This window comes from Tachypleus tridentatus, chromosome 1 (genome assembly GCF_004210375.1).
Source record: "Tachypleus tridentatus isolate NWPU-2018 chromosome 1, ASM421037v1, whole genome shotgun sequence".
In the NCBI taxonomy this organism is placed as follows: Eukaryota; Metazoa; Arthropoda; class Merostomata; order Xiphosura; family Limulidae; genus Tachypleus; species Tachypleus tridentatus.
In genome coordinates, this window is record NC_134825.1 from 178,979,801 (window position 1) to 178,995,986 (window position 16,186).

Sequence of the window (16,186 nt, forward strand, 5' to 3'; positions counted from 1 at the left end):
CGTGTTTTAGGGACGAGTGTGTAGATGAGTACGGTTTTGTACGGAATGTTTCAGTTAGCTGTTAGGTTATTAATTAATATAGGTATAAAGGTGTTCCTTTACATTGGTTTAATTTTGGTTTTAGTTACTGTGTAAGTAGGACTTCTTTGATTTTGTGTTTGTTTATATTTGTTTCCCTACTTAGTTTTTTGGTCTTTTCTTCGTTTATGTCGTGTTTATTCGATTTACAGTGTTTAAAAACGTGTGATGGTGTTTATTTGTGTTCTTTGAATTTAGTTTCAATTTTTCTGTTTTTTTCTTCGATACGAAAGTTCTGGTAGTTGTTACATTGTATTTTATTAATAATGTAGGTGTTATTTTTATCAGTGTAGTTTTTATATTGTATCAACTTTTGTTTTGTACCTGGTTGTTGCGTAAATTTGGTGTTTACTGGAATGTTATGTTTTGTTATAAGTTTTTCCCAAATGTTGTTTATTTTTTTAGCTGATGTCGGGATCATATGGTATGTAACAGTGTAAGGTTTTGTAGTTTGTTGTATCTTAGGGTTTATTATCGTTTGTTTGTGTTGATCTCAGTGTTTGTGTATCATTTTTTCAATCGATCAATTCAGCGTACACCACTATATTGGTACAGGTATGATAATGATACACACACCACTATTTTGGTACAGGTATGATAATGATACACCACTCTATTGGTACAGGTATGATAATGATACACACACCACTATTTTGGTACAGGTATGATAATGATACACCACTCTATTGGTACAGGTATGATAATGATACACATACTACTATATTGGTACAGGTATGATAATGATACACACACCATTATATTGGTACAGGTATGATAATGATACACATACTACTATATTAGTACAGGTATGATAATAATACACACACCACTATTTTGGTGCAGGTATGATAATGATACACCACTCAATTGGTACAGGTATGATAATGATACACACACCACTATATTGGTACAGGTATGATAATGATACACACACCATTATATTGGTACAGGTATTATAATGATACACCACTATATTGGTACAGGTATGATAATGATACACATACTACTATATTGGTACAGGTATGATAATGATACACCACTATATTGGTACAGGTATGATAATGATACACACACCACTATTTTGGTACAGGTATGATAATGATACACATACTACTATATTGTTACAGGTATGATAATGATACACCACTATATTGGTACAGGTATGATAATGATACACACACCACTATATTGGTACAGGTATGATAATGATACACACACCATTATATTGGTACAGGTATGATAATGATACACATACTACTATATTGGTACAGGTATGATAATGATACACATACTACTATATTGGTACAGGTATGATAATGATACACACACCACTATTTTGGTACAGGTATGATAATGATACACCATTATATTGGTACAGGTATGATAATGATACACCATTATATTGGTACAGGTATGATAATGATACACATACTACTATATTAGTACAGGTATGATAATGATACACCACTATATTGGTACAGGTATGATAATGATACACACACCACTATTTTGGTACAGGTATGATAATGATACACATACTACTATATTGGTACAGGTATGATAATGATACACATACTACTATATTGGTACAGGTATGATAATGATACACATACTACTATATTAGTACAGGTATGATAATGATACACACACCACTATTTTGGTACAGGTATGATAATGATACACCACTATATTGGTACAGGTATGATAATGATACACCACTATATTGGTACAGGTATGATAATGATACACACACCACTATATTGGTACAGGTATAATAATGATACACACACCATTATATTGGTACAGGTATGATAATGATACACATACCACTATTTTGGTACAGGTATGATAATGATACACCACTATATTGGTACAGGTATGATAATGATACACACTCCACTATATTGGTACAGGTATGATAATGATACACATACTACTTTTTTGGTACAGGTATGATAATGATACATACTCCACTATATTGGTACAGGTATGATAATGATACACCACTATATTGGTACAGGTATGATAATGATACACATACTACTTTTTTGGTACAGGTATGATAATGATACACACACCATTATATTGGTACAGATATGATAATGATACACACACCACTATTTTGGTGCAGGTACGATAATGATACACATACTACTATATTGGTATAGGTATGATAATGATACACACACCACTATTTTGGTACAGGTATGATAATGATACACCACTATACTGGTACAGATATGATAATGATACACACACCACTATTTTGGTACAGGTATGATAATGATACACCACTATACTGGTACAGATATGATAATGATACACACACCACTATATTGGTACAAGTATGATAATAGAGGTAATGTATGATAATAAAGTAGGGTTCCTAGCGTTGATATTGGTTTATATAATCACACACTTCTCGTTCACTTCTATGGTTCCAACCTCCTTATCGGTTTACTTCATCACACTTTTCCTTCACTTCTATGGTTCCAACCTCCTTATCGGTTTACTTCATCACACTTTTCCTTCACTTCTATGGTTCCAACCTCCTTATCGGTTTACTTCATCACACTTCTCCTACACTTCTAGGGTTACTAGCCTCGTTATCATTTCACATCATCACACCCTTCTTCTACACTTCTAGGGTTACTAGCCTCTTTATCAGTTCACATTATTACACTCTTCCCCTACACTTCTAGGGTTACTAGCCTCTTTATCAGTTTACATTATTACACTCTTCCCCTACACTTCTGGGGTTGCTAGCCTCGTTATCGGTTTATATCACACATTTCCCCTACACTCCAATGGTTGCTGGCCTCGTTATTACTTTGCATCATTACACAATTCAAGGAATCCTATTCAGTTTACCTTGTTACACACTTTCTCTACACTTCTAGTGTTACCAGCTTCGTATCGGTTTACCTCATTACACACTTCCCCTCCATTCTAGTGTTACCAGCTTCGTATCGGTTTACATCATTACATACGTCACCTACACTTCTAGGTTTGCTGGTCTCGTTATCAGTTTACATCATAACACATTTTCCCTACACTTCTAGGGTTACTAGCCTCGTTATCAGCTTACTTAATTACACATTTCTTCTTCACTACAAGGATTTATAGCCTCGTTTTCGGTTATATCATCATACACTTCCACTACACTCCAAGGGTTCCTAGCACTGTTATTACTTTACATCATTACTCAATTCAAGAGATACTAGCCTCGTTTTCAGTTTATATCATTAAACACTTTTCCTATACTTCAATAGCTACTAGCCTCATCATCGGTTTACATCATTACACACTTCTCCTACACTTCAAGTGTTGCTAGCCTCGTTATCGGTTTACATCATTACACACGTCTCCAATGTTTCTGGGATTCCCAGCGTCGTTATATGTGTACATCATTACACTCTTCCCCAAGGTATCCTTGTCTTGTTATCTGTTTACATCATGAAACACTTCTAGTGTTTCTAGCCTCGTTATCTCTTTGCATCATCACACACTTCCCCTACACTTCTAGGGTTGCTAGCCTCGTTATCAGTTTACATCATTAAACACTTTTCTTATACTTTCAGGCATCCTAACCTCATTATCAGTTTACATCATCACACAATTCCCCTACACTTCTGGGGTTACAAGCCTTGTTATCAGTTTACGTCATCACACACTTCCCCTACACTTCTAGGGTTGCTAGCCTTGTTATCAGTTTACGTCATTACACACTTCCCCTACACTTCATGGGTGGCTAGTCTCGTTATCAATTTACATCATTAAACATTTCTCCTATACCTCAAGTGTTGCTAGCCCCTTATCAGTTTATACCATTCATGAAGACAGGAAACCCACTTGAAGTAAAAGTGTATTTTAGAATGGCTGATATGGGTCTTAACATTTTTACTAATCAAGCAGAGAACAACGTTTCGACCTTCTTATGTCATCTTCAGGTTAACAAACTGAGAGTTTGCAACTGACAGTCGTCTGGCACGTGTTTTAGGGACGAGAGTGTAAATAAGTACCGTTTTGTACTGGCACGTGTTTTAGGGACGAGTGTGTAGATGAGTAAGGTTTTGTACTGGCACGTGTTTTAAGGACGAGTGTGTAGATGAGTACGGTTTTGTACTGACACGTGTTTTAGGGACGAGTGTGTAGATGAGTACGGTTTTGTACTGGCACGTGTTTTAAGGACGAGTGTGTAAATAAGTACCGTTTTGTACTGGCACGTGTTTTAGGGACGAGTGTGTAGATGAGTACGGTTTTGTACTGACACTTGTTTTAGGGACGAGTGTGTAGATGAGTACGGTTTTGTACTGGCACGTGTTTTAGGGACGAGAGTATAAATAAGTACCGTTTTGTACTGGCACGTGTTTTAGGGACGAGAGTGTAAATGAGTACGGTTTTGTACTGGCACGTGTTTTAGGGACGAGAGTGTAAATGAGTACGGTTTTGTACGGAATGTTTCAGTTAGCTGTTAGGTTATTAATTAATATAGGTATAAAGGTGTTCCTTTACATTGGTTTAATTTTGGTTTTAGTTACTGTGTAAGTAGGGCTTCTTTGATTTTGCGTTTGTTTATATTTGTTTCCCTAATCAGTTTTTTGGTGTTTTCTTCGTTTATGTCGTGTTTATTCGATTTACAGTGTTCAAAACGTGTGATGGTGTTTGTTTGTGTTCTTTGAATTTAGTTTCAATTTTCTGTTTTTTTCTTCGATACGGAAGTTCTTGCAGTTGTTACATTGTAATTTATAAATATTGCTAGTGTTATTTTTATCAGTGTAAATTTTACATAGTATCAACTTTTGTTTTGTACTGGTTGTTAAATAAATTTGGTGCTTACTGGAATGTTGTGTTTTGTTATAAGTTTTTCCAAATGTAGGTTATTTTTTACCTAATGTCCGGAACATATGATATGCAGCAGTATAAGGTTTTGTTGTTTGTTGTACCTTGTGGTTTATTATCGTCTGCTGTCTGGATCAATCAGTCTTCTTTTATAGTCTCTATTATACTTGTTAGCCATAAGTGCATGATTTAGACTGTTTATTATTCTTACTCAGTTAGTTAGTGCAGCATAGAATGACTTTTCAATAAATTTCACTGTCTACCTATTTTGTTTAACCGGCCAGGAACCAGACCAAAGCAATAGGAGAAATAATGTTTGTTTATTTGTTTTGGAATTTCGCACAAAGCTACTCGAGGGCTATCTGTGCTAGCCGTCCCTAATTTAGCAGTGTAAGACTAGAGGGAAGGCAGCTAGTCATCACCACCCACCGCCAACTCTTGGGCTACTCTTTTACCAAGGAATCGTGGGATTGACCGTCACATTATACGCCCCCACGGCTGGGAGGGCGAGCATGTTTAGCGCGACGCGGGCGCGAACCCGCGACCCTCGGATTACGAGTCGCTCGCCTTAACCGACCTGGCCATGTTGGGCCGATAAAATAGAACCTAAACTGACAAAAACGGCGTCACGAGCTCAAAACAAATTCGAAAATGGTATAAAAGATAAAGTGGTGGAAATAACACCAAACCGAAAGAGAAGTAAAATGCAAAGAAGATGAAAAAAAATCGATATATATCATTTATAAAGAAATCACCGTTTGACGGAGAAATTGAAGTTGAAAAACCCATAGCAAATTAACAATATTTAGATTTATAAAAACTATAAAATATGTACAGATGGATTACAGCAACAATTTTGAAGAAGGCAGAGCTTTTACTAAGGGTTTCATTAAAACTGCACAATTATATTTTTACTTCATTATTTTTAAAATTCATGACGTAATATTACACCTTATTTATACGGATTTTGTTACAAACGATTTAACAAGTGAAGAATATTCTAGAAACTGGGTTTATTTAACAACTCGAATAGAAGTTTATAATCTTAAATAATTTGTTGTTTTTTTTAATGGTTAACCACTTCAACTTTGTTGTACAGGCGAATTTTCAACTGCGCAAATGTTTTTAGAGGTTTATAATTTGTGTGCGCAGATAGCCTTGTTGCTTTGCGCAATAAAACACCAAAATCTTAATTTGTGATCAATTTCACACCAGGAAAACCTGTGTAAGAAGCCATAAGAAATGTATGCGTGTATTTTCTTATAGCAAAGCCACATCGGGCTATCTGCTGTTTCCACCAAGGGAAATCAAACCCCTGATTTTAGCGCTCTATATCCGTAGACTTACCGCTGTCCCAGCGGGGAACCATAAGAAATGTGTATTTGTGTGTATGTGTTCTCTTATAACAAAGCCGCATCGAGCTATCTACTGAGCCCGCCGAGTGGAACCGAACCATAAGAAATATAGAGAAGACTTAACAACAATTACAAAATAACATCAACATACACTGGTTGATGGAGTAGATTTTGATATATCTTTTATTTGTTTTACTTACTACCTGTACAGTTGTCCAAATTACTTGAAACGAATATTTGAAAACACCGTGAAATTACTTTCAACATCTTTTTTTTTTAAGTCAGTTTTCGTAACATTTTAATTTTTACCTAAACTTTGATTTTCAAAACAAAAATTACACAAATTAACTTAAAGCTTTTTTTATATACCACACTGGGTGTTATTTCTTCTCCTGATAACATAAACAGGTTTTGTTGAGATCAGCTCTGAACATCCTACATAGAACTGACAATGTGTTTGTTTGTTTGTTTTGAATTTCGTACAAAGCTACTGAAAGCTATCTGTGCAAGCCATCCCTAAATTAGCAGTGTAAGATTAGAGGAAAGGTAGCTAGTCATCACCACCCACCGTCAATTTACCCAACGAATAGTGGGATTGACTGTCACATTATAACGCCCCCACGGCTGAAAGGGCGAGCATGTTTGGCGCGATGGAAATGCGAACCCGCGACCCTCAGATTACGAGTCGCACACCTTAACACGCTTAGCCATGCCGAGCCCCTGACAATGTGAGAAGAAAGATTGCTTTAGGAACAATCCAGGAAGGCCCGGCATGACCAGGTGGTTAAGGCACTTAGCTCGTAATTCGATGGTTGCTGGTTCGAATCCTCATCACAATAAAAATCCTCGCTCTTTCAGCCGTGGGAATGTTATAATGTGACGGTCAATCCCATTATTCGTTGGTAAAAGAGTAGCCTAAGAGTTGGCGGTGGGTGGTGATGGGTAGCTGCTTTCCTTCTAGTCTCACAGTGCTAAATTATGGACGGCTAGCGAAGATAGCCCTTGAGTAGTTTTACGCGAAATTCAAAAACAAACCAAAACCAAACAATTCAGCAGCCTTTAAAGTTTGACCTTATTTCCTATTATTTTATATTGCAAGAGAAATTGTAACTGGGAATTGGAACCGATTAAATTTATGGGGCTAATTACCTGATAATAAATAATAAATTGTTGGAATGAAGACATTTGGCATGACCAATTACTTCAACAAATGTGGAAATAAAATCTCAACAACTAAACTTGTGCCATTATGTAACTTAGGAGGATCAATATTTACCAATAACATTATTTTTCAACCAACCTTTAATTACAGGATGTGTCTTGTTATCGCTTGTTATTCAAGAGGACATAGGAATTCAGAGTAGTATTTTACAGTATAAACTGCAACTGGAATACTGACAACTGAACTGTGGATGATTTCCTGTTAGGAACTTTTGCAATAATTAATAATTTATGTCACGCATATTATCATTTAGAGGGCAAGAACTGTTCTTTTATACAACCACTAATAATGTTGACAAATATTAGGGAACACCTTTTCTTTTGCGTCTGTATTCTTACGTAAGTTTACACATTTGCCTGGAATAGTAATGTTGTTGTTTGATTGGTTTTGGTTGTTTTTGTACCACCGAATTTATTAAAAACAAAGAAATTGAAATTAAACAATAAATTAATAGTTACATTAAACATTCAACATAAAGAATATTGATGGCCTAACAACAATATCGTGATAATTTTGTTGCTAAACAAGGATATATGGTATTGAATATTACCAATAGGAACGTAACACGAAGAAAGAAACTGAATTAATAGCATATAAACCTGGTGGGAATTTTGTCTTTCATGTTACTTGTGGGGACTATCAGAACTACAAACTTATATCCACATAGAGATAATTCCTACTACATTTATTTCTGTTCATCTAAAGTAAAAGCATTTATTTATTTAATTTTATGTTCTAGAATCGAATACTTTCATATCTGTTATTCAGTGACACATAGAACAACCTTCAGATTTACCGAGCCTGACATGGGCAAGTGTTTCGGTACTCGACTGTAACCTGAGGGTCGCAGATTCGAATCCCTGTCATTCCAGATACGCTCTCCCCTTTCAGCCGTGGGGGCATTATAATTTGATGATCAATCTCACTTTTTATTGGTAGAAGAGTAGCCCAGGCGTTGGCGATGGATGGTGATGTCTAGCCGCCTTCCCTCTATTCTTACACTGCTAAATTAGAGACGGTTTGCGCAGATAACTCTCATATAGCTTTGCGCGAAATTCAAAACAAACAAATCAGGTTTACCCTTGTAGTTAAAATACGCTCTTTTTTTTTCTATAAGCTTTCACAATGCCATTCGAAAATATTTTATTTTTGTGTACGATTTCTTAGCGAATATAATCTTATAGTTCTGGTCTCTTTTTCTCAGACTAAAAATTGTTAGTGGTTCGAACAATTTTATAATGGTTTTCTGCTGAAGTAGTAAAGTAAAAAACTTTAAAATTAGATATTAGCTTGGACTTGATAGGTCATGTATTTAAATTTCAAAATACTAGATGCTGACTTGTTCATCAACAAAGTATTTTATGAATTGAAAGGCATAAACTTTCTCTTCTTTCGATCCTTCATTTTTCTGTTTGCTTAGAATTTATATCATGTTCACTACATGGCCAAAAGTATGTGGACACCTGTCCATCACACCCATATATGGTTTATGAACATCCCATTACAAAATAATTGGCATTAAAATGAAATTTTAATTTGCTGCTATAACAGCCTCCACTCTTCTGGGAAGGTTTTTCACTAGATTTTGGAACATGGCTGCGGGGATTCGATTCTATTCAGCTACAAGAACATTAGTGAGGTTGGGCACTGATGTAGTACGAGAAGGGCTGAATCGCAATCGGCGTTCTAATTCATCCTAAAGGTGTTCGATGAGGTTGAGGTCAGGGCTCTATGCGGGCCAGTCAAGTTCTTCCACACCAACCTCGGCAAACCATGTCTTTATGGACCTCGCTTTGTGCACGTGGGCATTTTTATGCTGAAACAAAAAAGGGCATTCCTCAAACTGTTGGCACAAAGTTGGAAACGCAAATTCTCTGGAAAAATAGCCCCAGACTCTTATTCCTTCTCCACAAAACTTTACAGTTGGGATTATGCATTCAGGCAGGTAGCATTCTCCTGGCATCTGCCAAACTCAGATTACTCCATCAGACTGCCAGATAGTGAATCGTGATTCATCACTCCAAAGAACGTGTTTTCAGTGCTCCCTACTCCAATGGTGGTGTGCTTTACACCACTCCAGTCGACGTTTGGCATTGCACATAGAGATCTTAGGCTTGTATGCAGCTGCTCAGCCATAGAAACCCATTTCATGAAACTCTTGACGAACAGTTCTTGCGCTGACGTTGTTTCAAGAGGCAGTTTGGAACTCTAGCGAGTGTTGCAACTGTGAATAGATGATTTGTATGCGCTTCAGCACTCGGTGGTCCCGTTTAGTGAGCTTGTGGCCTACCACTTCGTGGCTGAGTTGTTGTTGCTCCTAGACGTTTTCACTTCATAATAACCACTTACGGTTGATCGGGGCAGCTCTGCAGGGCAAAAACTTGACGAACATTCTTGTTGGAAAGGTAGCATCCTATGACAGTGCCACGTTAAAAGTAACTGAGCTCTTCAGCACTACCCATTCTACTGCCAATGTTTGTCTATGGAGATTTCATGGCTGTGTGCTTGACTTTATGCACCTGTTAGCAATGGGGTGTTGCTGAAATAACCAAACCCGCTAATTAGAAGGGGTGTTCGCATACTTTTGGCCATGTAGTGCATCAAATAATTGTTTATGCTTTAACCTAATTTTAACATACTAAAGAATAGTTCAACCAGTGCGCTATATTTTACTTTTAACATAATAAATAATAATTCAACTAGTGTGCTGTAAAAAATATTCATTAAGTCATTTCTATTTGTAAATAATTTATTAACTGTTTTGAAACAGCTTTAAAGGACTCCTGTCCAATATAATTTGATATATTTTGATCAATGAATTTTTTCTTTTCTTTATTTACTTTTATAGCACTAGGTGAAGAACTAAAGTGGTGTGATCCGGCCAATGAGAAGGTTGTTGTTGTATGTATACTGTGATTGTACGCTCGTAGTGTAACAGGATGTCTTTAAATTTGAGTGACATTTCGTGTTTGTTTTAAAATTTAAGTTAATAATTAAATGTATTTGAGTATGAAAAATTGTTATTCAAATAATTACTGGCATATTTTTGTATATTTCGTTCTTTTTGCTGTAAATTTTAAGAAACTTCATTGTTACGAAGTTAATTGTTCACATATTTTAATTGGGCAGTATCCTTTAGTTTTAATTTTATGAAGGTTTATGTAAATTTGAAATATGCCTTGATTATAATTAAAATGTACGATAAAATTCATAAGTTAAGTTATAATACCTCTCTATATTTCAGTGTTTTAAATCCTTAATTTAAAATTTTACATTGTCATCTGTTTTAGTTACTAATGTAGTAATAGTAATGTTTCATGTAGGATTAGCGGTGTTGGATTTGATGTAGTACTTATGGGCGGTTTATGTGATATTTTTTTTTATTTCCCACCAGTAAGCCACAATGTAAATAATACTCTTATTGGAACAGTAGTATTTATCAATATAACAAATTCAGTGCTCCACTTAACTTTTATTTTTAGGAACCAGCAAGTTCATGTTCTTTGTTTGTGGTTGTGAGAAAAAGAAAACAGTTCTTCATAACTGTTTAAACATAATACATCTGAATAAAAACAACTGTTCAAAATAATATTAATAAATAGGCTGTATTTATGTAGAATTCTGCTTTACAGGCAGGAAATTCAATTAAGTGCAAAAGTAATAGCTATCTCATTTCTACACTATGAATGTAAAAAAAACCTATTGACCCAAATTACCAAGTTTTTTTTTACCCAATGCAAGAGGGAAAATGTCCCATTGCTCCAAGCATTCAGTTGAAGAAAATATTTATATAATGGATGTGTATACCTAAAATTCATGGGTTTGGTAAGAATCTTTCTTTGGGTTGTGCTCTCAGTGGAGGACTTAAACAGTTTTGTTACCATAGTAAAGGTAACATAATCTGATATTTAGACTAATTATCAATTATTTTACTGAGGAAATAAAACTAAAACATGTCAAAAAATTTGCTTCTATACTGTATTTATAAAAACATACTCTGTAACAGGGTAATATACAAATAACCTACATTTGCTGTGTAGCATCTGGTCTAGGAAAAACAAATTGTATGTAATAATTTTATTGACTCTAGATGTTTTGTAGCTTTTCTTTCAAAAATCTCCAAAGAATATAACTATGTTTAGTGACCACTACCATATTTACTCATTCATATAAAGTATTGGAATGAATCTGTCAATAGAACTTAAATTTGATTGGAGCTGTCTTCAAATTATGTGTAGTTCAATTCTATTAATTAATCTGATCATCATCAGGTTCATGGGTTCACTGATGTCTTCAAATTATGTTAGGCTACAATTACACTTGCAGCACATGTCTAGGAAGCCTATCATGTTTCTTACATTGTTTTAAATTCTACAGCCTTTTCTTCTTTAAAAGTATTCACCTGTATGTGTGAACATTAAAACAATGTCAACTACAGGGGTTACCAGATTTCACACTTTCTACAGTAACCAAATTAAAATTGAGGGTAAATGGTTTTATGTATGGTTTGTCTTATTTTCTGTTGAACCACAAAGCACTTGCTGCTTGTGGCAATAGTGCCATCATATCCTTGACCAGTCAGGTTTGTGACATCAAGTTCATTGTTATTTAATTCTTCCAGAATACATTTGGCCAATGATTCTGTCTCAAGTTCATGAGCAACTTTACAACAAAGATATTCTTCATTAATTTCTGAATTGTTAATGTGCCAAGCTCGTTTGCTGTTTTTTGATGGGTCTTTAGTTCTATCACCTATTATCAAAACATACTGGCTTTTCTTATTTGTTATTTTATTTTGCCAAGAATAGTGCTTTTCTTGATCTGATTCCAGGTATTCTTGTGCCAATCCAGATATTGACCCCAGAACACAACAACCAAGAGGATGTTCCAAAGAAAATAAAGCATTAGGTAAAAATGACATCAAAACTGTTCAATCAAAAGAAACTTTTGTAATCACATTAAAAACATTGAATTCTGGTATTACTGCAGCAGTGTTTAGGGTTAAAGTGTTAATTATTTATAAAATATTGAAGACATTTGTTTGGTTCTTTCAGTAAACTGTACAACAGCTGAGAATATACAGTGTAAACCAGGCACAGGATTGGATAATAGGACCTTTATAGTTGAGATACCTTGTGAATACACGTGAGTATAAAAGATAGTGTTACAAATAAAACATATCAAAGGAAGCAGTCAGAATATGTTCTATATTTAAAGCTAGTTTCTTGAAGAAGAAATTTTAGATTTGGTTCAGTCATTGTTTCAAATGTTTTGATATGAAGTTTAACACTGATTAATTATCTGGTTCATATTTTTTCTCTTGATAAATATTATCTGGAGACTGAGTAAGGGATATTTGTTTAAAATGGGCTTAAAAGGCTTACAAAAAATACCATCTTCAGACATAAGATGTGGTTATGTTATGTAATGCAGAAAACATGAGACCATTAGTCAGTTTTAACTATTTGGTGGCTATACAAATGTTAAGTAGCCAAAGATTGTACTTGATATATTGAACAGAATTATGTAAGATAGGTAAAGATTGTGCTGACTGTATTGGAAGATTACATTGGTATCATGATAGTAGAGTGAGTAAGTGTTACGTTGATATATTGTAGTAAAGGAAGCATATAAACTCAACACTGTTAAGGATGCCATATTGATTGAGCCTTAAATGGCAGCCATCATCAATTGATACTGCTACCTACAACATTTCTGATGTTTAAGGGTTGCTGGGAAATTTATTCAAATATCAGTAAGCATTAATTACACAGGTTATTGTCACCTAACCAAAGTAGGTGTTGATCTGTTAATGTAATGAAAGCAGTTAAATCATATACATACTTATCACATCTTGTTCCAATAATGCAATAAGTGTTTTCTGAATTTGTTCACTTCTGAGCTGGCATAGTCTGATGATTAGGATAAGTTGCTTCAGATTTGATTTTCATTGCCACCATTTCCTCCAGAGGGAGTGTTTCTGACTTATGGAAAGCTTCTGAGGCTATTGCCACCATCCCTAGTTTTGAAAGAAAGTAACAAACCAGCAAAACCAGTCACAAACTTGTGGCCTAGTTTAGTATTAAATTAAGGCTGATATAAATAAGTGGAGAAGTTGCTTTTGCCATGTTTCTAATGTTAAACATTCTTTCCTGAACAAATGGAAGTTGTGGCAAGCAACTCTGATAAAATGTTCACAAAGCAGTACAAAATATGAAAGAAAAAAAAACCTACTATGGAAGGTGCTTTCACTGAATGTTTTCTGCTGAATGGACCACACTTGACATAATCCAACATATACTGAATTCTTCCCAAAGATTCAAAATTAAAAGAGGCTTTGATGAATGAGCTGGCTGATGTTACATATTTGGAGAATGTCCATGCTATGTATTCACCAAGATTGTAATTAAAGATTCATATATGGGCATTATTGGTCATAGTGGATAAACTGATTTATGACATTTGGGGATGCTGTATATTTGTGGTGTTAGGCGAGCTGGTCTTGTATAGGTAGGAATAAAGTGTTTTTGAAATTGCATTGGCTTTTTTTCATTTTTAGTAGTATTTTTGTTAGTATGTATTCATTCATGTTTGTTATGACTATAGCATTTCCTTTATCTGTTTTTAGAATTTGTTTTGTCTTATTTTAGGTTTTTAATGGAATTAATGTCTCTCTTTATTATGTTGTTTTTTAGTTTTCTGTTTTGTGAGAAAATTCTTTGAAAAAAATCATTTAAAATGTTTTTAGGTGTTTCTGGAAAATATACATTTTTAATTTTTCTGGTAAGTTTGGCTGTTGGATGTCAATAGAATTGTCAAAGTTGTCATCTTTCTGTTGGTTGTTTTTTTTTTGTTTTCTATGAAAAATATTACAAGTGTCCTATGCCAGCACTCTTTTTTTTATACTGTTTTGAGTTTCTTGTTGAGAGATATACAAGTACCCTTTGTTCTTGCATTGTTTTTAGTTTCTTGATGGTTATAATGCCAATATTCTGTTTTTATACTGTTTTGAGTTTCTTGTTGAGAGATATACCAGTACCCATCATTCTTGCATTGTTTTGAGGTTTTTGGTGGTAGCTATGCCAGTCCTCTGTTTTATACTGTTTTCAGTTTCTTGATGCTCCTTGGTGTGGATTCCTGTATAGTGAGAGGACCCAGGGAAGGTTCTGTTCATTCAGTTTACCTCCCCTGGGATCTAAACATTTACTCCTCACGTGTTTGCCGCGGTGTGGCTGCACCCGTGAAGGGGAGGAGAGGATACTGGTGGTTGAGGGGTCCAACCCTAACACACCACTTTGGCCTTGAATTCCTGTAGGTGAGAGCAACCTTGGGGTGGCCCTCCTGGGTCATTCAGCTGGTCCACTTTGGCTAGGGTCAATCAATTACCAGTGTTAGATGTTCTCAACAGGTGTTGTGGACATTGTATCTGATGCTGATGTTTGGGTATAGTCCTCATGAAACCCTGGCATTACTGCATTGTCCTTGTTTGAGATTGTAGTGCATCCCCTCATATGGCTCCATGGTGGGTGGGGTCAGTGGGCACCTAAATATTTCCTTTATTATGGATTCTCCAAATAAAAACTTAAATAGTGAAAAAACAGTCCATAAGTAAACAACTTCGTCTTCAAGATTCTGAGCAGCAATCTTTAACATCTGTAACACCTGTTGTACCTCATTTTCTTATCCTACATTCTCTTTCACACAAACCTTTAGGGCAAATGTCTCCCTTTTTCATTCAGAAGGTACTAGAGGGACTTGCCAGCTCTCCAAAGTCAGCAAATAAGCTTCAATCTGGTGACATATTGGTGGAAACATCCACATCTCAACACAGTGAACTAACTCCTCTTGCATTCAAAGGCAATTGGGGATATACCTATTGAGGTTACACCTCATGCTACTTTGAATTCATCATGAGGAGTTATTATTGAGAGGGATTTGAAGGACATCCCTGAGTCAGATATTCTTGCTGGTTTCTCCACTCAAGGAATTTCTGCAGTGAGGAGTATCTCCACTCTCAATGATGGAATTACGATGCCAACCAGTATCCTCATGCTAACATTTACATCATCGCATGTAATTATCTTAATTGCAGGGTTTGGCCATACATTCCAAACCCTGTCTGATGTTTATAGTATCAGCAGTTTGGCTACTCAAAGATGTCATGTCATGGTTCCTTGACCTTTGCTCGTTTAGGTGGCCTGGTCCATGATGACTAATGATTGTAAACCGGACCCTCATTGGGCCAATTTCAATGGCTCTTACCCTTCCTACTTTCATTCTTGTTTTAAATGGTTGAAAGAAAAAGAGGTGCAATGTTTGAATATGATTCATAACATTACTTATCCTGAGGCTCAAAAATTGCTGTCCACCACTTCATCTTGGGCGTATGCTGCTGCACTTCATTCCACTACTACAGTAGGGTGCAGATGAATCTCTTGTGCTTTCAAAAGAATCATTTTCAAAACAAATGAAAAGTATTTTGACCTCCATGGCTAAAAAACGTTGATGAATCAATTTCTACACCTGTCTCTGTCCCTTCCATACATTCCAAAAAATCCCAAGGTCCACTTCCTTTGGTTCCAGGTACAGGCATTTCCTCAGGCACATCTTATTCTCCCACCGTAAGATGCAAAACAATCATTTGTTTATGTTCTCAGTCACTGGAATCCCTTCCAACAGCAAAGACCTG

At 35.5% G+C, this 16,186-nt stretch overlaps 1 protein-coding gene across 2 annotated transcripts; it reads left to right on the forward strand.

The window, feature by feature from the left end:
• The first annotated feature begins 10,328 nt into the window (after nt 1–10,328).
• On the forward strand, nt 10,329–12,702 carry LOC143231572 (TM2 domain-containing protein biscotti-like). Of its 2 annotated transcripts, none has more exons than XM_076466088.1 (3): nt 10,329–10,398; nt 12,329–12,405; nt 12,552–12,702. In XM_076466088.1, the coding sequence occupies exons 1-3, from the start codon at nt 10,382–10,384 to the stop codon at nt 12,644–12,646; spliced, it is 189 nt and encodes a 62-aa protein (XP_076322203.1). In that variant the 5' UTR covers nt 10,329–10,381; the 3' UTR covers nt 12,647–12,702. The 2 variants fall into 2 exon arrangements, 1 of the variants encoding a protein (XP_076322203.1); XR_013016991.1 differs by lacking the exon at nt 10,329–10,398 and adding an exon at nt 10,405–10,625.
• The last annotated feature ends 3,484 nt before the right edge of the window (nt 12,703–16,186 follow it).

What these genes read in the sequence shown, in the direction of transcription:
- LOC143231572 (XM_076466088.1), top strand. An exon ending in CAAAGAAAATAAAGCATTAG is followed by an intron (nt 12,406 to 12,551) that starts GTAAAAATGACA and finishes TGGTTCTTTCAG; the next exon opens with TAAACTGTACAACAGCTGAG.